This window comes from Salminus brasiliensis, chromosome 21 (assembly GCF_030463535.1).
Source record: "Salminus brasiliensis chromosome 21, fSalBra1.hap2, whole genome shotgun sequence".
In the NCBI taxonomy this organism is placed as follows: domain Eukaryota; kingdom Metazoa; phylum Chordata; class Actinopteri; order Characiformes; family Bryconidae; genus Salminus; species Salminus brasiliensis.
In genome coordinates this window covers 23,512,107-23,539,462 of record NC_132898.1, presented here as the reverse complement: position 1 = coordinate 23,539,462, position 27,356 = coordinate 23,512,107, and the positions used below count along the sequence as shown (strand labels likewise).

At 37.9% G+C, this 27,356-nt stretch overlaps 2 protein-coding genes across 2 annotated transcripts in view; one reads left to right on the top strand and one right to left on the bottom strand.

Annotated features, from left to right (window-relative positions):
• The window catches only part of cacna2d2b (calcium channel, voltage-dependent, alpha 2/delta subunit 2b), a 51,436-nt gene extending 45,073 nt beyond the window's left edge, over nucleotides 1-6,363 (top strand). Inside the window, exons 32-38 of the mRNA XM_072666588.1 lie at nucleotides 167-319; nucleotides 727-779; nucleotides 1,252-1,307; nucleotides 1,959-2,085; nucleotides 2,384-2,493; nucleotides 2,783-2,865; nucleotides 3,359-6,363. Of these exons, the coding sequence (XP_072522689.1) occupies nucleotides 167-319; nucleotides 727-779; nucleotides 1,252-1,307; nucleotides 1,959-2,085; nucleotides 2,384-2,493; nucleotides 2,783-2,865; nucleotides 3,359-3,460 (684 nt within the window). The 3' untranslated portion in view covers nucleotides 3,461-6,363. The remainder of the gene's footprint in view (nucleotides 1-166; nucleotides 320-726; nucleotides 780-1,251; nucleotides 1,308-1,958; nucleotides 2,086-2,383; nucleotides 2,494-2,782; nucleotides 2,866-3,358) is intronic.
• Nucleotides 6,364-6,584: 221 nt separating this feature from the next.
• Nucleotides 6,585-22,153, bottom strand: LOC140543450 (myosin heavy chain, fast skeletal muscle-like). The gene is made up of 39 exons (XM_072666587.1): nucleotides 22,066-22,153; nucleotides 21,816-21,949; nucleotides 21,485-21,641; nucleotides 20,213-20,240; nucleotides 20,018-20,129; nucleotides 19,845-19,937; nucleotides 19,689-19,752; nucleotides 19,502-19,600; nucleotides 19,299-19,402; nucleotides 18,852-18,990; nucleotides 18,642-18,760; nucleotides 18,410-18,559; nucleotides 18,139-18,309; nucleotides 17,750-18,038; nucleotides 17,533-17,618; nucleotides 17,346-17,433; nucleotides 17,131-17,248; nucleotides 16,890-17,013; nucleotides 16,629-16,765; nucleotides 16,265-16,520; nucleotides 15,940-16,182; nucleotides 15,678-15,854; nucleotides 15,455-15,600; nucleotides 15,268-15,358; nucleotides 14,785-15,174; nucleotides 14,582-14,708; nucleotides 14,390-14,508; nucleotides 13,844-14,040; nucleotides 13,576-13,759; nucleotides 13,111-13,276; nucleotides 12,904-13,028; nucleotides 12,517-12,825; nucleotides 12,124-12,327; nucleotides 11,918-12,043; nucleotides 11,506-11,676; nucleotides 11,328-11,432; nucleotides 11,140-11,235; nucleotides 7,795-7,926; nucleotides 6,585-6,647 (listed from the first exon to the last, which is right to left on the bottom strand). Exons 1-39 carry the CDS (start codon nucleotides 22,136-22,138, stop codon nucleotides 6,630-6,632), a joined length of 5,667 nt encoding a protein of 1,888 aa, XP_072522688.1. The 5' UTR covers nucleotides 22,139-22,153; the 3' UTR covers nucleotides 6,585-6,629.
• Nucleotides 22,154-27,356: the final 5,203 nt, after the last annotated feature.

Here is a 27,356-nt window from a genome sequence, read left to right as displayed (position 1 = left end):
CTATTGATTATGTTATTGACTTATACCTTCATTTTCTCTAGGGCTTATTTTTCAGAACTGAATAAACACTCACTAATTACTATCCACATTTGCACACTTTTCTATTTCTGTACTTTGACACTAACTAAGTTATTTTTCTTGCTCATTCTGCTTCCCTTTCTTCCAGGTTGGGATGTTTTTTGGAGATGTTGACCCCTACCTGATGCATGCGCTCTACAATAACTCCATCTACGCCCGCCGCCAGTCATTCCAGTATCAGTCAGCCTGTGAGCCCACAGCCAGCAGCCGCACTGGAGCTGCCCCACGCTGCTTTTTCGTGGTGAGTTTTTGAGAAAACCTGTCTGTGCTGATCTGAGCTCATTACACTTCATAATCTTGCCCCTGAAATTGCATTCAGGGACTATTCAGTTCACAGTCATCCAAACAGAGACGGCCTCAGCAGGCCAAGACGTAATGTGAAAAAAAATTTGCTATTATTGAAATGGTTTTGTGCGGAACATGCTGTAGATGTTTAAAGGACACCAGCTTAGTCCTTTAAAAATGGGTCCATTTCTCTACCTGACTGGAAGGATCCTTCAGAACAGAGGAGCCTTGAAAAAAAGCTTCTGCAAACAAGATTCTGCTTTTAGGATGGGAATTTTTAGCCTTACAATGTATATGTGTGTTTTTATATATGAATGTTATCTATTCAATTCTTCCAACGGTCTCTCTGTTTTCCTTCTGTAGCCCTCTATCGCTGATGTGCTCAATATAGCTTGGTGGACGTCTGCAGTAGCTTGGTAAACATCTCTTTTTCTCTCAGTTTGGTTTATTTTTTAATCAATTTTAAATAACATTCAATTCCTTGTACATCACCAATTATGAAAAATGGATTTTCAGAAATATAAAACCAACTTGGTTGCAGATTAATATATAAAATAATATATATATGTCTTGTGCAAATTCACTAGTTTTAAATATAAGAAGCAACCATTTCCTATATCCTTGTAATCCTTTTACTGAATTACAACAAAATCTACATTGTGTTGCTTATTATTTGATAAAAAAATACAAAATTTGTTAATATGACTAGTGATTGTAAGCATTTGTACGCTTACACAGGAGAGTACATATACAGAATGTGAATGCTTGGGGCAATGCTTGTTTCTGTACGCTGCACTGTACAGGGAAACCTCAGTGGACTGCCCTACTGGTCTTCAACCTTGATCTGACTCCATACAGAGAAAAGCGTTTAACTTGTTGATGTTTCAGGTCTCTGATGCAGCAGCTTTTCTATGGCCTGGCCTACAACAGCTGGTTAAACACAGGTCAGTGTGGGTTTTTTTCAGCACACCCAACAGCCAAATGAACAATTCAAATGAATAAAATTGATTCCATACCACATATAGTGATATTTAAGTGAAATTATAATACATTTGTTAATATATGCAATATTTTTCATTATGAGAATATTGTAAGATGTTTCAATATATTTAAGCCCTTTAATGTAAGCATAGAACCACAAACAAGTGAAAAATGCTTGGACATTGGACAAAAACACTGTACAATAGTCGTACAGTAGTTGTATAATTAAAAATATAAGGTATGCTGGCAAGATTTAATAAGATTTTACTTGCTGCAAAATAATGTACTGACACAGATTTTATATGGATTGATTGTGTTTTTACTTTTGTTCATCAGAGTTTATCACAGTTCACTAAATTTCCTAATTTTCCCAACGTGCCAAACTCACAGAGCAAGCAGACCTGGGTCTGAAAAGAATGTATGAAAATTAGGGTGCACTCACAAATTAGGGTGTAGAGTGCTTGAGTTCCATGAGTCTACCTCATCAAGCAGGTCCGGGCACGGTTTACTATTGTTCACTGTATCCTTTGAATCCACACTTGTTTCAGTGAGCTACAAGTGAGAAACAGATAAGCTCTAGATGCCAGCTCTTGATCATTTAAGCTGTGTTGCAGGTGATGTTTTTGCTGAGGGGACAGATGCAAAAGGCAGCAGCAGCTGTGTGACCATCCAGAGCCAGTTCTATTTCACCAACTCCACCAACTCCTTCAACGTGCTACAGGACTGTGGGAACTGCTCCAGGTAATGCATTCGTTTTTTACACTTATGAGATGCACACACTCGTTACAGTATAGTATATTGTAGTGTGTGACACACCGGCCACCCTGTTGTTTGTTGGGATGATATTGCTGGGGCTTATTTGGTTTATTATGGAACTCTGTTGTATTTATTGTTCTCTCAGATACCATCATGGTTGGATAATCTTCTGCAACAAAAGTCCCAGTCGGGATGTTATTCACCATAAGACACAATCTTGAATGTTCTGCGGCTGAACTCACATATGGTCACTGACTGTATCTCCCTTTTCTCTGCCTGTCAGGTTATTTCATGCTAAGAGGATAGACAACACTAACCTGCTGTTTGTTGTGGCTGAAACGCTGCCCTGCAGCTCTTGTGAGATCGAGAAGCTCACACAAGTGAGGACAGAGTGTATCCTTTCAGTCTGCCCTCACATTACCTGTATATACAGTATTGCCTCCTTACTGCTAGCTACAAGTGCACCTAACCTGTACAGTCTCAGAATCACTCTTTGGTCACACTAATCTGTTGTTCCCCTATATCCTAACTGTTTCTTTACTGTTGTCAAATATATACTGTGTACAAATCTGGGAGGTTTTCCTAATTAATAACTAAGTAAGCAGGTAAATAAATAAATACTTGAGAAATACATATATACTGTGTACAAATCAGGGGGAGTTCCTTAATGTGACCTGTCCAGTTCAAGAGGAGATTCCATGTGAAGTTTTGAGTTCTGCTCGATACAGGAAAGGACCAGAAAAGTGTTTCGACTACAATGAGGGGGTGAGAGGCCTAGATGTAATTACACATTACGTACACTGTCGCTATCACACAGAAATCTCCAAAATGGCAACTTTACAGGAAGAAAAAAAAACTATAAAAATATAATAGAACATAGTAGAAGTCCATTCAAAAGATTGTATTCCAAGTCATTTTGGAGGAAAAATACACAGTTATATAACATTAGGACCACCATTTCTATCAGCTCTCCTTATCATATAGGGACACTTTGTAGTTCTATAATTACAGACTGTAGAAATAGATCTCTGCATATTCTGGCAGCCTTCTTTCACCCTGTTTTTCCAAAGGTCAGGACCACACAAGACCACCACAGAGGAGCTATTATTTGGGTGGTGACTGCAGAGGAGATACTATTTGGTCTCAGCTGCAGTGTCACTAACATGGTGGTGTGCTGGTGGTGTGCGCTGGTACGAGTGGAACACACACAACAATAATGATTTATTGTTACTTACTTTCATTTCTGTCCCCTTTTCAGGAGAACACCTCAGAATGTGGAAGGGGCCATTCCTTACACTGTCCAGTGGGCGTCCTTATCTTGGTCCAGCTGATGTTGCTTTACCCCCTTTTTCAACGTTGAGTTTCTCTCACTGCCCTTTTCCTGTGTGATTTTCTCAAACCCAATCTCACAATCTTCTCTGTTCTCACAACCTCCTCCATGTTCCCTTTTTGCTCCTGTTGTCTTCCCAAACCTCCGTGCCCCATTCTGAAGTGCTTTCTGAAAGAGCAGCTGATGTTCTCAACAAAGCCGGATGGGTTGATTGAGATGCTGTTTGTGTCTTGGTGACCTGTCGTTGTGCATATCTTCTACAGACTCCTCTGGGTCGTACATTTTTGAACATGATTTCGTTCGTTATTTTATTATCTTTTTTCTTTTGAAAAACATTATTCAAGTTGCCATAAATGTAATGTGTGCTCCGAAGCCTGCTTGCTAAGTCCAACATTTGATCAAGGACAAGGTGTTTTGGTTGTTGGATCTTGACCAGTGTTTACAATAATGATACTCTCTGTTGAAATGTAACGACGACTACAGCACTTCTTTTGAAAATGTGCATCTTGCAATCTTAAAGCTTAGCTTGTTTTTGTTTTGTTCCGTTTTTTTTTTTTTTATTAACGCCTTGCTACTTTCTGGTTTTAACATCATGCCCAGTGCTTTGTGGTTTCAACAGCCTGGGATGTTTTAAATTTACTCCAAATATTTCCCCTGTTATGCATATCTTCTCTGCCTAGAAGGCACGGCCCTTATTGGTTGTCTGCTTTGTGTAAAATAGGACAAAAGTCATATTTTGACGTTATTTGAGAAAAGATGTTCGTAGAATGTTTAAAGGGCATATATTGTGTACAAAAGTGGCTGCCTGATTTGCTACCCAACAGTGCCTTGGTGCACTACTCCTATTGGACAGACGTGTCGTAGGGGCCTTGAGTTTGGCCAATTCTGAATTCATGAGAATAGCTGAGGAAGACGATTAGTTTGAAATCTTACAGTCTTGGTTCTTTAGCTAAGCCTCTAGCATTGGCTTGGCGACATGCTCCCTCTTCTAAACTCTGGGCCTGTACCATTGCCTCTGTCTATAGGAAAGCGATACTATTTTGCCTGTGTGTTGTATTGATGTAAATATGAGGTTCTAAAACCATGCTGAGCTGAATGAGCTCAGTGTAATTTATTGTTTATTTATTTAGTTTTTCTTTGATGAAGAGAATGTTTTCTGGGGTGTTGTTTCCCTGTGCATGATGGGAAAGTGACAGTCCTTACTTCCAGGCTAATTCTAAAATGGTTTGTGTTTTGATATGTGGTGCACTGTACACTTTACCCAGTGCACTGGATATCATTTAGGTAACTATTACAAAACACTGTATGCTTGCATAAAACATCTTAAGTGATGAATTTAAAGCTGTAAGTTGATATTTAAACTTTGCAACTGTCAAAAACTAAAGTGCTTAACTGTGTCAGACCTAACACCTCACACTCGCAAAATATAGGTTCCTAAATTGTACTTTGTTCAAACATAAAATTCCGGGAAAAATATTTAACTGGGATATTATGTTTACCTGATGTAGAGGTTATTTCATCTTTAAAGTTTAAATAACCTCAGCATAAGGTGAAGGTTCTATATCTAGAACTGTAGGGTTTAAGCCAAGAACCATTTAGAAGCCTTAGTAAAATAAGTGTAAGATGTCAGGAATGATTTAGACGAGCATAAAGTAAAAGTTGTATACCCATTTAAAAGTTTTCCTAGAACTGCATGCCCAAGCCAAGAATCATGGTTCGTTTTACAGTTCTGTTTTAGTTCTATCAGATTTTCTTTTGAAGGAGGAAAAAGAGTGATCACGGTTTGTCACTTCCATGATGCCAGAAACTCATTATTCAGCCAGAATGAATACAATTCTTCATTCTTGAGCACCTTTAAACATGTGAATATGTTCCAAATTCTGTTTAAATTTTCCTATTTGAACTTTTTCCCATTTAAGAGATTTTATGTGGCTTAATTAGAGCGAAATTGGCAGAATTCACATACGATGTTTTATACAAGTGACCACAGAACTTTAATTCTCCACAGAAGCACATTCATAGCTCGGAAACTGCCCAAGACTCTACAGCCGTTGTCCTAACTGGGTACATACTTTGTTTTTTAAAAAAAAAGGTATTTCAGATATCCTGAGTTTATGTGGGATTTTTAAAAGCTTTGTTTTGATATGTATACTGCATGAAAGTATTTATTGAGATTTAGATTTTTAGAAGCGTAGTTGCGCCTAAGTTTTATGGAATCGTTTTATTTTTCCTTCAGAGATCCCGCAGTTTTAATTTGGCCAAAAGAAGAAAAAGTCAGTATCTGGCATTCCAAAGTGTTTACTTACTAGAGGCAACCTAAAAAAAGGTATTTTCAGATGGTTTAGTTTTAAATGACGTCATGGGTTACCTTAGGTCTGTGCGGATTCTCAATTGAATTGACTTTTTTAAGGACAGCTGTTTGTGTTCAGAAAACAAAGGAAACGATTTAGCAATACTGGATTTAATATTGAGTATAATTCTTCATAAGAGCACAATAAAGAACACAGAGACTGACTGAGAGAAACAGCATGACGCAGCTTCATTGTGACCATTTTGGTTTAAGGCTTGGCTTTGATGTTTGTATTGTTAAAAAAATTGCCATAATTAAGTTATTACTAACATAATCAGTATTATGTAAAAGCCTTCAGTATTACAGTGAATTGAATAATGTGAATAGGAATGTTTGTCTCCCTCTGCTTTTTTATTTATTTTTTTTTTACATTTCTTTTTGTTGAAGTTTGTGAGGGAGATGAGGGAGGTCCCTTTTTCTCCAGTCTTCCGTATTGCTCCATTTTGTACAGATGGCACAAAAATGTCCAGAATGGCTAACTTTGTATCATATTGTGTCATTCACCTCTGAGAAATTGAAAAAAAAAGAAAATGTTTATAAGAGAATTAGTGATAAAGACATTCATATTTTTCACGTCAGAAAAGTGTGATGTGTTTGTTGTTTCATGTTTTAGAGCTGATGGAAAAGCACAACACAATGAAATCAGACTTCTCTTAAAGGGCCCATATGCTATTTTTATGTTATTTTTCTTGATGACATTTCAGTTTCTCTTTATATGGGCCCTTTAATAACGTCTGAGAAATTCTATCACAAACTTAATACATAAACATCCTTTATTACTGTCACGTTGCAAAAACCTTTACCCAGCTTATTCCTTTATTATGACCATTTCCTTCTCATGTCCTTTCTCTAGTCGCCATCCTTGCCCTGAAATGAAAAAAAGAAACACTGTCAATATTTTTTATTTGTTATCTTACTTAATTCTTATTAAGCATTAGAAAACATGGTTAGCATCAAATCCATGTCACAGGTTCTCAGATGTTGTTGCACGTTATGCATGGTTTCTAAATGTTATTTTTTTTGGACTGTAGCTAACCAAATTATGTAAAAAAGAATCCTAAAATATCAAATGACTGCAGTAACATCTACCAAACAAAAACTGCTAAATTAAAGTGAAACACTGCCAAAAAAAAAATTCTGGGAGCATGAGAGTAAACACTAGGACAGAGCCAGAGACACACTCAGCAACACAGAAGAACGTTATGTGCTCTTAAGATCTACAGGTCTGAGGCCAGACTGTCCCCAATTACATAAAACATGCAAGGACACCTAAGAGAAGGTAGCCCAGGGGAAACAACAACACAATGAGTGTCAGTGACTGTAGGACATGCCCTGTATGTAAATAGAAGGTGCCAGGAGCCAATGGGAAAGATGCATATGTTTGCTGCAGAACTTATACAAAAATATAAAAGGATGAAATTCATCCTAAAATTGCAAAGTTTTTTTTTTTATGAACAATAAACCATTGTTATCTGCATGCTTGATTACAGATAATGGTTGTCATTTTAAATAAATCTAATCATATGCAAGAAAGTAGAATACTAAATACTAAATAATAGTAAAGAAATGTCATTTGTAATTATTGGCAAAGTACTTTTAAGTTGTTAATTTCTGTAATTCTACAATGTTTTGTATACAATTAAAAGAAGCAAACTAATTTAAAAATTTTTACTGTGTATGGACAACAGATGTTGTGCTGATTTCAAAGGTACCCACAGAATCCATCTCCCCTACATGTACACGTATGCCACAGAAACTTTAAAGATCTATTACTGCTGAATTTCAAACAAAGGCTTTAGTCCACATCTTCTATTTTTCCCCTGAGCTCCACTTCTGACATTTATGTGGGTTCATGTACCACCATATTATAAATTATTTAAACATCACCATTTTCAAAACACTCAGTGGGCATGTATAAATGGAATAGATTTGGGTGACTGAATTTAATGTTCAGTGTTCAAACATTCAGTGGCCTTGGAGCAACCGTCTCAAAAGGTAACCAGATGCCACTTACCTTTCCAACATCTCGGCTCTTGGCTCTCAGCTTGTTGACCTGGGTCTCAGCAATGTCAACACGCTCCTGAGCCTCCTCCAGCTCATGCTGCACCTTCCTGAACCTGGACAGGTGAGTGTTAGCTTGCTCCTCCTGCGGAAGAAGACCATTCATAAGCCATGGGTCTCATTTCCACTTCGAACAAAACCCTCAAAATTCCAGACGTCCCCTCCTCTACTTTCTGAGCTTCCCTTTACTGAATTTGTGAATTTGTAAAGTGTATGTGTTGCTGATACACTGTTTGTACTAAGTAATCCCTTATGTATAGGCAATAGAATGGGACACTCTGGACCCACCACACACGAGCCTAAGCATTGAGCTGTGGAGCAGTGGAACTATGATGGCGCTCCACCCAAAACCTTTGGGATGAGTTGGAGTGTCAGAACTCCTCATCCAACACCAGTACCTGACCTCACTGATGCTCTATTAGGGTGAATGCAATTAAAAATCCTCCTCACAGTAATGTGAGACATTTAATGTAAAATGGTAATGTAGGGTGAACATATTGACCCTGACCCTGACACTGACCCTGGGGGCCTTGGTTGTAGGACCATGGTGATGTGTGTATGTGTGTGTGTATGTGATGCTAGGAGGGAGTTAAATATCTCTGAAATCATGTTAATGAACTATGTTAACGAACATAACTATAAAAACATAACATAACAAAACTAGTAAATTGCCTTAATAGCATATGTTGATATCTCACAAGTAAAATATTATTATTATTATTAATAATAAGAAGAAAGGTCCATCTTTACTACCATTATGTTTTTATCTCCATGCCAATGTAAGAAATATATACATGAATTGAATAAAAAGCTCAGGTAAAGTCAAACTGATTTGTTACATTTGCATTTGACTTTAAGCATTTTTAGACTGAGCTCAGCTGTTTGTGGTGGGGAGCAGTTTGACTGATGTAGGTGTAGGTGCAGGTGTAGCTGCAGGTGTAGGTGTAGGTGCAGGTGTAGGTGTAGGTGTAGGTGCAGGTGCAGGTGTAGGTGCAGGTGCAGGTGTAGGTGCAGGTGTAGGTGTAGGTGCAGGTGTAGGTGTAGGTGCAGGTGCAGGTGCAGGTGCAGGTGCAGGTGTAGGTGCAGGTGCAGGTGCAGGTGCAGGTGTAGGTGTAGGTGCAGGTGTAGGTGCAGGTGCAGGTGCAGGTATAGGTGTAGGTGCAGGTGCAGGTGCAGGTGCAGGTGTAGGTGCAGGTGCAGGTGCAGGTGCAGGTGTAGGTGCAGGTGCAGGTGCAGGTGTAGGTGCAGGTGCAGGTGTAGGTGCAGGTGCAGGTGCAGGTGCAGGTGCAGGTGTAGGTGTAGGTGCAGGTGTAGGTGCCTGTAGAACAGCAGTGGCGGTGAGAAAGCCCGGACATGTAGCTACCCAGTTTAGTAACACAGAATATGTACATGTACAAGAAAAGAGGACGTCTGGTTATGTTTATTATATACAGGCGTTACTAGAAAAGGTATCAGTCAGCTTCAGTCTTTCAATGGACAGGAAGGCTTCCCGCGCTTCCCGCCAAATGTGACCTGAGAGGGCGCGCGCACTGCCTGCGCGTTATTCTGAGGTAAACTCTGCGGCAGTGAGGCAGAAATAACCGAACATAGCGAAATATTACAGAACAAATGAGGAATAAGAGAAGGAAATAAGTCATAAGGGATCATTTATCAACGCTATATAGTTTTTGGGTGATATTGCTGATTTTGTTTTTTATCAGCAATAATGTTAATTAATATTTACTGAGGTTAGAAGTAGGGCTGCCGTTACAGTGAAATTAGCGCTAGCTTCATGTTAGCAGTAAACCAAACACAGCCAGCTAATGATATTTTGGTAGGATTGTTTCTTAAAATGTTTAATTATTATTACAGTTATTATGTGTATAAACATGGGCAATGTTAACATGAAAACAGCAACAGTGAAATGTGAGTATTTAACAAACAGGGTTCTCCTAATTTCATTGCTAAACCAGTCCCTCAGTTTAGAGGAGAAGCTTTAGTTTAACTGCTATCTAGGTGAAGTGGGAAAGATTAAAAAAATTGAGGGAACAGTTTATTAGCTATATTGTTACACCTCAAAATCTTAGTTTATTAGCTATTTACTAGCTATATTTTTAATGAATTTCTACCTTGCAACTTCTGGGACTGTCAAGCTGGCAGCATTTTTATTTTGTAGTTTGGATGTCATTTTTCTGATTATCTAAAATTGTCCCCACCACTATTTTGATAGCCTGTTGATCCCAAATGTGTTTAAATTAAAATTTACTGTACTTTTCTTCTGTAAGCTCCTTTCCACTGGGTGAGAAACAGGGTTTGTATTGGGTGTAGGGTGTGTATGGTGTTTCGTTTGTACAGGTATCATAGACAGACTGTGTTATTGTTAAAAACACATTTCCCAATTATCCATACAGGCAGAGAGAGAGAGAGAGAGAGAGAGAGAGAGAGAGAGTCCAGGCCAGACAGAGCGGGAGAGATGACCAGATGACCAGGTAAGCGCTTCAGATGGGTGATTTGGTGCTGTCTAAGGCCTTGTCCCATTTCTCACACTAAGCTCTAAGCTTAGTCCCTGGAAAAAGGGGCATGGAAAGTTTAGGGCGTGTCTCAGGTCCCTTCACCTGTGTAGGACACTGCTGCTTAAATACCACAGTTGCCACAATGCTGGGTTTAACAGTTGCTATTTTAACTGTGCTGCTGACAGAACCCACACAGAATTTAGAGGGACTGGGCTGTACACTTTTGTTTGTCTAATAATACTACTAGTTAATAATAATAATAAAAAAATACCAAAAATGGTTCATAATCATGCTAGTAATAATATTACTAATTATTATTATTATTATTATTATTATACTATATATTAGTAATATGACTGTCAAACACATGCATTAAATATTTCCTTCGCGGCATTAAAGTACATGTGAAATTGCCTTTGCATCATCAATTCATATTAGCTAGCTTTTAAAATGAATAGTTTACTGTTATGTTCTCTAGTTCATAACATCATTTTGGAAACTAGCGTTCTTACAAGCTTTGTGTTGCCACTTTTACTGGCTAGCATAAATAAAGCCTAGAAATTGATGCTGGTTTAATCATTTCGCTTTAATGGTCTAATATACGTCTTGGGTAGGTCTGTAACCAAAACATATGTCGTTTCTGTATCCAAAACACATGTATAAAGGTGCCTCGCACTGTGTCTGCTATCAGAGATAGTACCATTTTTGTCACTAATGGAAGAGAAAAGTGTTTTACCATTGAAAAGAGGATTCTGGCCTGAAACGTGTACAGTGCTACAGGCATGCAGTCTTGCATTTTTACTTACAGCTTCCTCAGCCTGTCTCTTGTAGGCCTTCACCTTTAGCTGCAGCTTTTCCACAAGATCCTGTAATCTGTTCACATTCTTCTTATCCTCTTCTGTCTGTATACAAGAACAGTAGTGTGAGTTTTGTAATGCATGCAGAATGCATTAAGTCTTGCGCTTCAAAAAATAGAAGGTATTTAAAAATGTACCTGGTAGGTCAGTTCCTTTACTCTCCTTTCATATTTGCGGACCCCTTTAATTGCATCAGCACTGCGTCTCTGCTCAGCTTCAACTTCTGACTCCAACTCACGTACCTGGAATATATATTTCATACTACAGCTTCCTCCTTCTGTTTTTAATGTTTAGAATTTGCTGAATGCGACATACCCTAAATTCTAGTTTCTGGAGCTGCTTCTTTCCACCTTTCATGGCAAGACTTTCAGCCTCATCCAGACGATGCTGCAGATCCTTGACGGTAACCTCAAGGTTCTTCTTCATCCTCTCAAGGTGAGCACTGGTATCCTGTTCTTTCTTCAGCTCCTCTGCCATCATGGCAGCCTAGTGGAAAATATAAATCACAACTTTTGTTTACTCACAAATTTTGTTAATTTGTTTGTTAATTACAATACAAAATAGCAATTTAAACAAAGCAGTTTGAAAAAAAGGAATTGTTTTTGCCACTTTGTGTGTTACTCCTGCACATTTGATGTACATATGTACATACCCTCCTTTTTATATTTATATTAATTTATTACATTTACATTGACACTGGATCAGAACTGTGCAGTTTAACACTCACGTCACTTATAGCTTTTTTGGCCTTCTCCTCTGCATTTCTTGTGTCCTGGATTGTTTCATCCATCTCATTTTTTATCTGTATGAGGTCAGCGTCCATCTTCTTTTTGGTGTTAAGTAGGCTGATGTTCTTTTGGGAAAAAGAAGCCATTATTATTGTAAATAATTTAACTAATGTCAGAAGTAAATTTAAAAGCTGGCAGAACTTACCTGGGAGTGCAGTAGTGCCACACGCTCACTGGCATCCATGAGCTCCTGTTCAGCCACTTTGCAACCTCTCTCTGTCTGTTCTAGTGCTGCTCTTAGTTCCTCAATCTCTGACAGCATCAGGTAATTCCTGCGTTCGACCATGGCAACCTGCTCCTTCATGTCTTCCTCTCCTCTGATAGCCTCATCAAGGTGCAGTTGGGCATCCTGACACATTTAGAAATGAAGAGTATCCTTAGTCTATGTGTATATATAATTTCATTAACTTTTATTTTCAGTTAAAAAAGATTAAAATAATGTTAATTCTGATCCCACATTGATTGGGTTTAAGTTACTTTCAACAGTCTAACATTTCAGGGGCACAGCTTCAATAAAAAAACTATACTGGCAACATACCTTAAGCTGTCCTTGGACATTCCTGAGCTGTTTCTGGGCTTCAGCAGCCTGACGGTTGGCATGGCTCAGCTGAATTTCCATCTCGTTGAGATCTCCCTCCATTTTCTTCTTGATTCTCAGGGCATCATTCCTGCTCCTGATCTCAGAGTCCAGAGTGCTCTGCATGGACTCAGTGACCCTCTGGCTGTTCCTCTTGATCTGCTCCATCTCTTCATCCTTCTCAGCCAGCTTCCTGTCAATCTCACTCTTAAGTTGGTTGAATTCAAGCTGGACTTGAAGAATTTTGGACTCCTCATGCTCAAGTGTGCCCTGAGAAATATCATGTTCTTATTTAAAAAATCATGGATAGATTCTGTCAATCCAAAATGAAAAGCAAACCCAACATACCTCGGCTTCCTCGAGAGCAGTTTGTATTTCTGATTTCTCGGTTTCCACTGTCTTTTTTGCCTTTTCCAGCTCATGAATTGTCTTTCCAGTTTCTCCAAGTTGTTCAGTCAGATCAGAGATCTCCTCTGTTGAAATATTGGAGGGATTATGTAATCTATATGCATGCAAGTATAGCATTGCATGCATGTTTATGATTGCTTTACATACGCTGCAGATTCTTGTTCTCCCTCTTCAGGGTTTCCAGCTGGTCAAGAGCTTCCTCGTATGAGTTCTTTATCTTAAAGAGTTCAGTGCTGAGACAGCGAACCTCTTTCTGAGATCCCTCCAGCTCAGCCTGGCCTTCTTCATACTTCTGCTTCCATTCTGCCAAGATCTAAAAATGTGGAACAAAGTCTTGTTCACATGTATCTGCATATTTTTAAACATTTCTCTGTGTTTCAGCTTCTTTCCAGGGTGAAGGTGTTTGAGGTGATCACAATGATCACTGGCATTTTCGAGTTGCTTTTGCATTGTTGTGTGGATGCCAATATTTTTTAAAAAGCTGCTTAAGACAATATCCGGGCATTTCTGGATGGGGTCTTAGATTGTATGGTAACAATTCTTTCTTTTTTAAGTCAGTAATGGAGGATAAAGGGATTTATATATAAAAACAAACTCTTAATATGTTATTACCTTGTCAAAGTTCCTTTGCTTCTTATCAAGATTGGCTGCAAGTGCATTGGCTCTCACCACATCATTCATTAGATCTTCAACTTCACCCTGAAGTCTCTGCTTAGTTTTTTCCAAAGAAGTGCACTTAGAGTTCACAGCTTCAGTGGTTTCTTCAGCCTCCTGCAGACGCTGGGCAAGCCTTTTCCTTTGTGTGAATTCACAAACAGTGAAATCTTAATTAATAAAGAGATCTAATATGTTTTTATTTATTTTGTTTTTTTACACTTACTTCGACTCCTCAAGCTCCTCAGTACGTTGGATGGCATCTGTCTCATATTTGGTTCTCCACTGAGCCACCTCGCTGTTGGCCTTGGACAGTGAACGCTGAAGCTCAGCCTTGGCTTCCTGCTCTTCTTCAAATTGCTCTCTGAGCAAGTCACAATCATGACGTGCTGACTGGACAGCATGAGCCAGGGCATTCTTGGCCTTAAAAGCAACATTTGTGTGATTGACTTGATTTGATTTGTGTGATTGTATTAATGTCAGACTCTTATGCATGTTTGGACCAATTTTAAGTTATTAAAGGCTTGAATGCAACAGGGATGTTCAACTGATAAAAGTTGACTACAGTGTAGCCAACTGAATAATTAGTGCAGCATGTATTTATGCAGCAATCTATAAAGTAAGATATTTTACAAATCATCCATTATAGACTTAAGCTGAATGTATAATGTTTAGCATTTTGTCAATAACTTGTGTGTGTTTATATAGTCACAAATGAATTTGACTCAAATTAGTATGGATTATGTAAGTTAATTAACAGTTAACACTTTACCTTCACCTCCTCTTCAATGTGCCTCTTAAGATCTTCCATTTGCTGCGTGTAGGCCTGCTTTCCCCTGGTGAGCTGAGAAACTAGAGACTCTTTTTCCTCTAGTTGATGTCCAAGTTCACCTGTTTAGTAGCTTAATTTAGTGCTAGTTTAATTAAGGGAAAATTGTGAATGTATTGTATGTTTTCCACTCACCAGCCTCTTTGGTGAGTCTAGCTTTCTGAGTACTCAAGTCGTTTAACTGCCGAACGTTTTCATCAAATGTAGTTTTGAGTTCAGTCAGTTGGTCCTCAAGGGTTCGGCACATTTTCTCCAGATTAGCCTGTCAGAAAGCTTTGTTTACTATTGAAGTTTCAAACAAATGTATTTAAGTCTTATGTTAAAGCATTAAGTCATACCTTTGATTTTGCCACAACCTCCATGTTACTGCACAGGTCATCTATCTCCATTTTATATTCACTCTTCTCTTTCTCCAGCTTCTGTTTGACCCTCTGAAGGTTGTCGATCTGCTCTCCAAGCTCAGCAACACTGTCAGCTTGTTTCTTGCGGAGAGCAGCAGCTGTGGCTTCATGCTGCAGAGTGGATTCTTCTAGATCACGGCGCAGCTTCTGGAACTCAGCCTCACGCTTCTTATTCATCTCAATCTGAGCAGCAGTGGCACCACCAGCCTCCTCGAGCCTCTCACTGATCTCTTCAAGTTCCCTGGAGAGATCAGCTCTCTGCTTCTCAACTTTAGCTCGAGCTGCACGCTCAGCCTCAATTTCCTCCTCCAGCTCCTCAATTCGAGCCTAAAGGGAACCAAAAGTAATAGTCAGTTCTCTTTAAAACCTCTTCTTTTAGCCTAACAGTGAGTGAAAAAAATGATTAAACTTAAAGGTTACCAGTAATTCCTTTATCTTTTTCTGAAGTTGGGCAGTTACAGCCTGTTCATCTTCAATCTTGCTTAAAAGCTGGTTTGTTTCAAATTCCTTCCTGTGGTAGAACATTGACATGAAGAGCTATAAACACACTCTTATTTTTTATCATGTTTTAATGAATTTGGATACAATTTTTTATTTACAAACTTACTTTTTGTTTTTTTCCTCAGACTGCTGCTTGTCATTCTCCAAGTCCATTATATTCTCCTGGGCCAGTTTCAAATCACCCTCTAGCTTCCTCTTGGCTCTCTCAAGGTCCATACGGAGTTTTTTCTCTTGTTCTAGAGAACCTTCAAGCTGTGTGGGAAATTGGACATATTGTAATTGTACTCCACTGCACATAAATATTCCTGACACTGATGATAGAAACTTACATCATCAGCTTGTTGTTCGAGCTTTATCTTGGATTTAGTCAGAGTGTTGACTTTGTCTTCCTCTGCCTGGAGATCATCTAGAGTCTGTTGGTGTGCCTCCTGGAGTGCTTTCTTCTCCTTGGTGAGTTTGGCAATGCTCTCATCCTGAGTGGCCATCTCATCAGTCAAATTCCTCACCTGTGATAGATGTGATTTAATTTGCTCATTATGGCAGCATTTCCCTTACTTAGGAAACACGCAGTTAGTTTAATCAGATATCAACCTTGTTCTCAGTGGCATGTTTCTCTTTCTCCACTTTAGCCAAGGTGAGCTCCAGATCATCAATATCTTTCTTCAGCTCGGAGCACTCATCCTCCAGTTTCCTTTTCTTGGCAGTCAGCTCAGCATTGATTTCCTCCTCATCCTCCAGTCTTTCAGTTGTTTCTTTGAGTTTGGCTTCAAGCTGGATTTTGCTCTTGATAAGTCCTTCACATCTTTCTTCAGCATCAGAGAGGTTCTCACCTTCCTATTAAAACAAAAACCAATGTTTTCACAATGTATGGCCACCCAAAAAGTAATGATTATATGGTGTGTGTTTTAATACATACAGATGCCACTTGCAACTGCAGGTAATTTTTTTCCTGCAGTAGCATCACCATTTTCTCCTCAACCTCCTTTCTTTTAGCAAGAGCTTTAGCAAGGTCTTCTTTCATTTTCTCATAATTCTCCTTCAGTTGTGCTAGTTCTTTCTCAGTCTCTGCACTCTTCAGAAGAGGCTTGATCTTGAAATACAGTTTCATCCATGGCCAGTGTTTCACATTCATGAATGAGCGAGTATTATATTGAATAATGAAGATAGACTCTCTGTTGGCACATTTTTTAGAAGGCATGATTAAAGTAAAATCATATAGTATATATTGCACAACAGGTTATTATATTAGCTATCTAGTTATCTATGTCCTATATCCATACCTTCTCTTCATCATTTTGGCAAACTCCTTCCTCATGAGGTAGCCACGGCACAGAGCCTGAGTCATCGTCACTAGGTTTGCTAGTTTTTCATCTCGCATTTCCTCAAGGGTTCCTAGGAGACCAGCTTTGAAAAATACCTATCAGAAAAAAGTGACATTTATCCCAATGGAGTTTGAGGACAGTTGATACTAAAAAATACAACAAAAGTATTTGTAATAATTGTACTACCACTTTACTGTAAGTTTTGATTACATCACTTACTTTTGTGTGTCCAAACTTGTACTGGTTGTGATCTACATCAATGGAACTTAGCAGTTTTTCTGCAGCTTTCTTATTGTCAATAAACTGTCCCTCTGGGATGACACTTGCATTTAGCACTTTGTACCTGAAAAACGTATTTCAAATTTTAGCATTTAAAAGTAGCAAGGTATCTTGAGTATTAAGTTGAAGGTGTCCTATGAGTAAAAGTATTTGCCATAGGGTCCAAGTATTGTAATTGTACCTCTGCTTAAAATCACCATAAAGGATTCTGCTGGGAAATCCCTTTCTGCAAATTCTGATGCCCTCTAGCACACCATTACATCTCAGCTGGTGGATGACTAGGAAATTCTCCATTAGACCTAGACAAGGACAGAATATATTATTGGTACAGAACTTGTTGTACACTCCAGTACATGAACATGGTGCTGACCAATTGTTGATATTCAGTTCACTTACCTGGTGTCTTGGATTCATTGGGAATCAAGCATCGCACAAAATGTGGGTGAGTACTCTTCAGGTTAGTCATCAGCTTTCCCAGGTTCTCCTGTGGAAAAAGCGTAGGTTTGGAACATACCTGGTGATTTAAATCTTGCATATACACTTTAAATATTCAAAGTTTATATATTTACAAGGAAGCACACACCCGAAATAGAGCAGACACTGTCTGGAATGAACCACCCTTCTTCTTTCCACCTCTCTTACAGACACCACCAGTTTTGCTTACAGCATCTAGTTTACCATTAAAACATCCAAGTGCATCTTCATTAGTTTTTCAGTTTTATGTTTGTTTATTTGTTTATTTTAGTCAATATTTATATAATATTATTAAATATTAATCTCACCTTCAGCAGAGGCACGACTTGCATAAAGGAAGGCCAGCAGTTTGTTTGCTGATTTCTGGTACAGCTGCACAACAGAGTCATTCAGGGGGTCCTTATTCTTGTCCAACCAGCCAACAATGTTGTAGTCCACAGTTCCGGCGTAGTGCACCAGAGAGAAGTGAGCTTCTGCTTTACCCTTGGTGGGCTTTGGCTTCTGGAAAGCATTACACTTGCCAAGGTGCTGGTCGTGCAGCTTGTTCTTGAAGGATGTGTCTGTTGCCTTGGGGAACATGCACTCCTCTTCCAGGATGGAGAAGATGCCCATTGGCTGTGGAAAACATTCACTTTTTAAATAACCCGAGAAGATGATTACTTAAATATGTCTGATAACATTTATTCCTGGAGATTTTTTTTGCTAAGTAGCTTACCTTCTCAATCAGCTCAATGCAGGCAGCCAAGTCCATACCAAAGTCAATGAACTCCCACTCAATTCCCTCTTTCTTGTACTCCTCTTGTTCCAGCACAAACATGTGGTGGTTGAAGAACTGTTGCAGTTTCTCATTTGTGAAGTTAATGCAGAGCTGCTCCAAGCTGTTGAACTGTTACAGTATGCAAAATATATTTGAAAATGCCTTTTGACTATGTTCCTATTAAATATAATAATATATGATGTGACCATAAAAATGAGGAAGTACTTACATCAAAGATCTCAAATCCAGCGATGTCCAGCACACCAATGAAGAACTGTCTTGGCTGCTTTGTGTCCAACATCTCATTGATACGCACAACCATCCATAAGAACATTGTCTCATAGACTGACTTAGAAAGAGCCATGACTGAATTGTTGACCTGTACAGTCCAACAGTACACTTTGTTGAGAAAAATATTCATTAATTTTTAGACAAACAAAAAGTAATTTTCGACTCATTACCTGAGGTACAGTCTGGCCTTTGGTCACAAACTCATTTCCGACCTTCACTCTGGGATAGCACAGAGCTTTTAGCATGTCAGCTGAGTTAAGGCCCATAAGGTAGGCGATTTTGTCAGCCACTGAAGAGAAGGAAGTGATTAATCAAAAATTAAAGCCACAATTTGTATTTTATATGGATAGATTAAATTAATTCTTTGAAAAATAAATTACCCTCAGTGCCATCAGGCTCAGCCTGCTCCTCTCTCTGCTTCTGCTTGAACTTCATATTGCCATGATGCATCACAGCACCAGTCAGCTTGTAGATGTTGATTTTCTCATCAGCGCTGAAGCCCAGGATGTCAATAGCAGTCTAAACAAGAAACATGCACTTTCAGAAAAAGGAACTAAATTGCACAGTGACTGGATTGGTGTAAATCTTTTTTTTGTCCCTTTATTTGTGGTACATAAGTGTATAATTTTCAGCCTTCTTTTGGCATTCGCTACATATATCCTTGTATGTCCTTACTCTAGCTGTTATATTGTATCCTGCCGTAAAACATTGCTAAAAGCCAATGGGCAGCAGAGATTCTAATCTCCTGTGAAAAGAAATCTTAGGACAAATGTTTGCAAAGAGTACTGGTTAAACTAAAAGTCAAGTGTGCATGTTTGAGTACTTACATCAGTGGCTGTGAACTCCTCCACATCATTGATGCTTTTTACTGCAATTTCACCCTGGCTGATCATAGGGTAGTCATATGGATTGGTGGTAATGAGCAGTGCCTCTGTAAAATCAAAATTAAACGATGACTTGATAGAATATATAAAAAATAAAGTAAAATGAAAATTGGGAGGTTTATCTGAAATGGGATCAAATTCCATACCAAGCAGCTCTGGTTTGTGTCCAGTCATAAGCTGGTAGAAGATGTGGTAACTCCTTTCAGCAGACAGCTGGAATGTTACTCTTGACTTTTCAAGTAGATCTACAGGTTAGGAAAAATAATATACTGTTACACTTGAACTTATTATTAAACAAAAACATAAAACTCTGAAGCTGTAAACTTTTCTTACATGTTTCAACATCAGCAGAAGCCAGCTTTCCAGTAGATCCGAAATGAATCCTTATGAATTTACCCTGCTCATTGTGTGTCCCAAAAATATACACAATTACCACCAAGATGTATGAGCCATATTTGACAGTTATTTACTTTGCTTAAAATCACTCACGAAACGAGAAGAGTTGTCATTCCTCACAGTCTTGGCATTACCATAAGCTTCTAGCAGGGGGTTGGCCGCAATGATTTGGTCCTCCAGTGATCCCTGGAGGGATGATAGATCATTTAACAAAGAGTTTGAGCTCAGATACTATCAGATACTTGATACAAGATTTATTTACTCACCTGCATTTTACCAGTAGCGGGCTCTATCTTCTTCTGTCCAGACACTGCAATTGTCGCAAAGTATTGAATGACACGTTTTGTGTTAACAGTTTTTCCTGCACCAGATTCTCCACTGTGGGTACAACATACAGATTTGTAAATGCAGTTGAGGTATAATTTAAGAAAATTTGGTTTTGATTTGCATGAGAAGCTTACGTGATTAGGATGGACTGGTTCTCCCGATCTACAGGAGTTAAAAAACAAGAGTAATAAGTAATAAATTCACATGTACTTTTTTACTCTTTGTACACATTAGACTCTTCTAGACTGTTGTGGTGGAAGTAACCTTAGACTACGTTTACACAGCGGGTAATTTCTTTTTTTTCATATGTGACAGATTTGTTACTTGCATGGCTGTGTAAACAGCAAAACCAATTTTAATTCTGGTTATGCCACATTCATACTGGTACTAAATGCTTATACGTAGTTGATATGTGGCAATGTGACCTTAGTCTGAAAGGGTGAGTTTCCTGAAAGCGATACATTTTAGCGAATAATGAAGCAAAATTTAACAAATGAACTCAAAGAACATCTTTGTTGACTCCTCCACATTTCTAAATGTGTAATCAATAAAAATATTGATTCTGTAATCTGATTGACTGAGAGATGTTTTTAGCTGTTGTAAAAATACTCAGATGCACACATAACTACATATACAACTAACATCTTTATTAATGATAAATTATTAAAAATGCATTATTATTATTATTAATATTCAGAGGATTTATTTTCACTATTCACTAAATTATCTTCATTCTTTTTATTTACACTTTTTATTTTTATTTACACAAAGGTTTGGCTATCGCTGGTCAGATTACACATGCAGATTTTCCTTCAGAAACATTCCCCTGAACTTCAGCCAAAACCCAAGTAAAAATTCACTTTGTGAATAACGAGTAGGTTGGGTTAATAGTTAATTTCAATCAAGTTCAAGTAGGTTTTGTAAAAAAAAAAAAAAAATTAACAAACACTCCTAAGAACTAGTTAACTGGCAAAAATAAATGATAAGCATTACAAAAACTCTGATCCACTGATTAAACTGATCCAGCTTAATGTTCATCATAAATTTGCATTTGTTGAAATATTCCTTTTACAGCATCAAATGAAGTCATCAGATGATACTGTGGTTATACTTTGTTCTTGTCATTTAGTGGTCTTTTTAGTGGTTGTTTTAGTAAGTTTTTAAATAGTTGTTCACTCATTCGATGTTTACGGCACATGAAAAAAGCTGTTAAGGACAGACGTTTTGCACATGCGGGTCAGTTCAGCAGTGTGATCTGTTCAGACTGATGTCAGATGCAGCAATATGTAAAAGAAAACAATGTGAACAAACATACAAAACAGTCAGACTTGGGTTGTAATTGTGTGAATGTAACCTTAGTTGCCCAGAGAGTCATGCTGGCTGTTTTTTAGTTCAGTTTTTTATACCTGTGAGCATGAACTGGTAGGCGTTATCAGAGATGGAGAAGATGTGAGGTGGAGCTTCAATTCTCTTCTTGCCTCGGTATCCAGCCACAACAACTGCATCGTATACTGGAAGCCATTTGTAGGGGTTCACAGTGACGCAGAACAACCCTGAGTAGGTCTGCAAAAGTGTTAAATTACAAATTAACGTTTGCATATAATAACATTTGTTACAAACAGTGGTGAGTGGAATTGTCCATTTTAATTTGATGTAATTAACCCTAATTACCTGCAAAATGTTCTGGCAGAGTGTAAAAATTGAATAAATGGGCTACAAAGCTTGTTTAGTACTTACATAGATCATCCATGCTGCGTAACGCTCTTTGAGATTATACAACACAGCAGGTTCATTGAGGTGGGTCATCATGGCCATGTCTTCAATTTTGTCAAACTTAGGAGGATTCATGGGAAAGACCTCATTCTCTTTAACTGTAAGGGTCTGTTGACAAAAAACAGAAAATACTGTTGGGCAAAACATTCTAAGATAATTCCTGGATCTGGACAGATAATGATGTAAACATCTTTTACAGACAGCAAATCTACACTTACTTTGCCACACAGAGTTTCAACAGTGGCTTTTCCACCCTCTCTACTCTTTAGTGTACCCTTAAGGTACATCTCATTGGCCTCCGACACAAAGTATGCTGTTTTGGCATCAAAGGGTTTGTTCTGTGCCTCAATCCTCTCCTTTTCCGGCTTACGGAGGTAGACAGCAGCTGTGCCAAAACACTCCATGTCTTTGTCTCCCATAATTGCCTTTCGTATGGAAAAAAAGAAAGTGACGTTTCTGTTATTATATTTATTTCACAATTAGGTTTTGAGGCACACATAAATAAAATGTAAGCTGAATTTCTTTTTTTACTTTACCTTTTTAAGATGTCCTGAAACAAAAACTGTTGTCTTATGTTATGCTGAGAAGGGAAACAACATTTTTGTTGTTCAGTTATAAATAACAACACTGCAGTTATGTTTTTCTAATGTAAATGTAACATTGTGAACTACTAAATCCCTCGAAGTAACAACATGTCTAAACATTCAGAAATATTTATAGTTAGACTGTCCCCCAAGCCTTGTTTCGTATCCACCGCCTTACCTTGCCTGGGTCTCTTCTGTGCTTAGGAAATCCTTTCTCTTTTAAAGCAGTGTTTCTGTTGACTCAGCAAAAAACACGTTCTCTACTTGGTCACATAGTTTTTGTCTCTGTGGTGACTTGCACTGTTTGTAGATGCTTGCCAATAATAGATTTGTATTCAGTCCCGCTGTACTGAAGCATTGAGTGTTTCAGGAAGTAACTTTTCTATACTTTTCTATACTATTCAATATACATTTTATATATGCATCAGTGTTCAGACAGTAGCTTATCATATGTAAATGTGCCCTGTTTATAAGCCAAAACATGCAGAGAAAATCATTTTATATTTATTTCATTCAGTGAACCATCTAAATAGAGAACCTTCTTAACAATGTTAGAGTGAGGCCTTAGAAATGTCACAGCTTTATTTTAATGTGACATCGACTGTAGGAAAATCACATAGAAATCAAAGTGTCTGAGCCACCTTTAACAGTGCTGCTACCCTGTAGACAAATCTTTAAATATGACTTTAAAGTGTTAAAGTGAATTAAAGCGACAGCTTCAGCTTCAGTGGCAGGGTTTTTCTTTAAAACTATTTTTTGGCTTTAAACCAGGATGACAGTATAAAGGGTTCAATCCTCTCAGCTGTGCAGAAGGGTCAAATGTCACCGGCACATGGTAACAGGAGGTTTACGTCATGTGTTTTTGCCTGTGTGCCCACAAATGCATGTATTAGACTATTTTAGCTTGATCTAAAAACTCTGACTATTAAGAAGAGCTGCTTAAAAGTATATGTATCACAATGAATTATATTTGTCATATTTGCTAAAAATGAACTGTATCTTTTTCATTTAAAAGTTTCCTGCTACAGGGAAATAAGTGGACAAAATGAGCTTCATCTAAATTTTTTGTAAATCTTTAACAATGTTTTCATGGTATGAACTTTCGTACTCTACACCGCCTCCCAAAGAAGTGGACCTGTCTATGGTTAAAGAAAAAAAAAACACCCACCCAAATGTTTATACGTCTGTTTTTACAGTTTTGTTTGGGGGAAACCGACAGAATGTTTTTACTTAAAGAAACTGATCTGTTATCGCGCCGGTGAAGCGAATGTGATGGGTGCTTGTGAGGCTTTTAGATAGGTTAGCACTAGACTGTCGTCTTACCTGACAGCCTCACTAGTTCCTGATGTGTCCACTTCACCAAAGCTTCATAACTGAGCCATTTCTCTTGGTAAAGACTTGGTAAAGACATCTAGTGTTGGGGTTCTCCTCACAAAACAGTAGAAGAAGACGTTTGGCTGGATGTTTCAAATTTAGTGCCTTAAACCACAGACGCAGCTCCTTTTCTTTAAATATGGTGCCCCACAGGACTCCAGTCTTTTTGTTGTGTTCGAAAGTTAGCTGTGCTCTAAATAGCGTTAAATAGCTTGCTGACATTGTGGTTTAGCACAGTAAGCCACTTTATGATCAGTGTCCTCAGTAGTAGCCTACTTCAGACTGTATTTACTTTAAATACAATATGACCACAAATCATTTAATACTAAACACTAAACATTTTGCATGAAGTGAAGTGGAAGAAAGAAACTCTTGAAAGTGGGCGTGGCAAAATAAGGTGGATAGATCATATATGTTACCTATACAGTCAGTGGTTCAGTTTTTACTCTTTTAATCGTGGCTCTTGGTCATACTGCTTGTGGTATTCTTGTTGCAGTTGAAGCTCTTGTGGAAAGAATATCAGAATAGTGCATGCAGATGGCTGTGATGGACCTTTTAACTTATACCTTTTTAACTGAAGAGAAACGGACTGCAACTATGCATGTGTGTGCTCTCCAGGAATGAAGGCTGAGTGGTGAGACAGCTGGTGAATGTTAGTGCTCTTTTCCAGGATTTACTGCCTTAGCATTTTGGTGTTGCATTCAGCTGTTTTACTTGGCTTTAGGTCAACAGCTGGCTGCCCAAGTGACAAATTTGGTATGAGACTGTGAATATAATAGTTTTTAGAATAAAAGATTTCAGAATAAAAGATTTTACATAATAAATGTGGAGAGGGTTTGTTGCTGATATTAGCCCCATGTGATACCAGGTATCAGATCTGTGCCATTTCTACTTTGCTCACAGTTCACATGTACCTTTAACATGTCTCAGATGAGTATGTCATTAAGTACATAACTCGTCTGATTAAATCACTTCTGTATATATATATATAATACCTGCCATTCATAATGAAAAGCAGAGGCAGTTAGGAGAGCAAAGTTAGGCTCCCAGCTATAGCCACTAGGGTTTTAATCATGAGAGCACCTGGTACAAATGTATTGTAATCGTTTGAACACAATATAAAGTAAACCTGTTGTGTCCTACTCTTTTTTGTGCAATAGAGATGCCCACAGCTCTTTAGTCCTGTAACTAATATAACCAGTAATTAGAAGAAACTAATGTTCAGTTTAACTAAGTAGTATATTAAGACACAAATGTCATCGGTATACAGTTGCAGTTCTTGTGTTGGCCATTAACCTAATAATGGAACAAGAATAGCAGGGAGAGTATTTGATTTAATAATCTGTTCTGGGAAAACAATACACAAGTTGGCTTTAGTTCAGGGTTGGTGAACCGGGAGAGAGCAGAGTTCAAAAACCTATTAAAAGTAAGCTTACACCAGGGATCGACTGACCATCAGGAGGCCTGAGCCAATGTGTGTGTGTGGCGCAAATAGAGTGAAAAAGAGACAATTAGCATTACTGTATTCACACTGCACAAATGCTGCTTTGGAGACCACCATGGACAAGCTTTAAGTTCTGAAGTGCACATACCTAGATATTTTAGTGGTTAAACTGTATTCTCAGTATTGGTGTGTTAGTAAAGGTGTGTTAAAATGCGTATGGTAAAAGAAAAATACAAGACATGAAATTAACAAAACTATATACTATTTGTTTGGCTATCAGAGTAAGTAAAGTACAGAAGGGGCGACTTTAGAACAGGTCAGGCCTTTGCTTGGTTAGCTAGCTAGCTAAGTTAGCATGTTTATTTGGCCTAACTATAAGCTAAAGCTGTAGATGACTAGCTTCGTATAACATACTATCACCTGTTAATTAACAAGCTGTAGTGTCTTTGTGGAGTTACTATGATTGTAGTAGGTTGGGTTCAGGGCAGAAACTTTACAGGGGGAAAGTGTTGTTTGAGTGTTATTAAAACTGAACACCAGACCTAATGGTAAACTCATTCTGTGTCCTTGTATGCAACTATCTGCTTGACCTTTCGTGCCAGAGGTCTCTGTTAAGTAACTTTGATAATGCTGATGGCCAGAACATTAGCTCCAAACATCTGTTGCACAAAGGGAACAGTGACACCTCTGGCAACGACAACTCTGCTGGTTAATACATTTTCCCCAGACATTTACTATGTCCTGTACTCAAGACTGATATTAAGTGTGAAATGCGCACTTTCTTTGTTCAGAGTCAATGCAGTGTTTGTTGTCTGGAAAACGTGTGAATGACACAGAAATTAACTCCTTTTGAAATGAACAAGTGACATTGGATAGCCATGTGTCAGGCAGCCTTAAGAGATAATGAATACCCATAACTTCTCTTTTATAAGTATGATCTCACAGCATCACAGCTTGGCACCAGTGATTAAGCCTCATTGTGTTACTAAAGAACTGGAGAATCCTTTGCTCCCATAACCAAAACGACCTTCCACACAACAAACAGTTGCACCCAGTTGAAGATGTCAAAGGGCGTAAGAAACAAAAGTGAGTATTTTTCTTTTAACAGGAAGATGTTACTGACACATAACTTAATATCCACAACAGTGGCATATATTGTAAATATACAATGTAGATTGTATTGTAATTAGTTTTTTTGAAATGGCAAAACCAAAGATTTTACTTGCATTTTGCAATTTAGTTATCTGTCCTGGCAGCTGTTTAATATACATGTTTTTCATAGTAGTACTAATGTAGGTAAATGTATGTAGTAGACCACTTCACCTCTTCATGGACAGATCTTACTTGGAACTATAGTCGAGTACATTGATGTCACTAGTACACTGTTGCAGGAGTATCGCTGACATATAATATTGAAATAATAATAATATTTAATCTACATAAACCATGTTAGCATAATTGTTGGACATCTGCTTTAGTGACATGAAATATTTGCTGGAAGTTATTGCAAATACACTTTTCAGTTAAGTAGTATATTAAGTTCCAAACTTGAAATAATGGAAACATACAATTTAGATACAATTTAGTTTAGTAACTTATCTCTGCTTAAGGAACAGTGCAAACATTCATGTTGGATTTATGCCATATGTAGAAATAGGACAAATTAGCACCCTTGGTGATAACAAAAGTGAAAAATATAATTTGTCTTAAAAACATAACACAGTTATTGGTTCAATACATAGTATTGCACTGTAAGCAAGGTGATATGTTGCTATTTTGTTTTAGGGGAATCGTCATGGTGCAAAAAACACATTGTATGTATAAAACCTGCATAAAAGAAGTTTTCTTTTTTATGCAGTCAGAACACAGGGATCAAAACACAGAGTAAAACACGGTTATCTAGCAGTCAGGGTTTAAACACACAACAAAATTAACCACTGTCTGCTCCCAATGTGCATATAAACTATTAATTTTAAAATGTTTACTGTTTTTGTAAATCAATACAGTATTAAAAACTTATTGTGACATATTCAATAAATCACTATTTTTTTACACTTATATTTGAAAACTATAGTTTGCATAGACATGGCATTTAATTGTTGT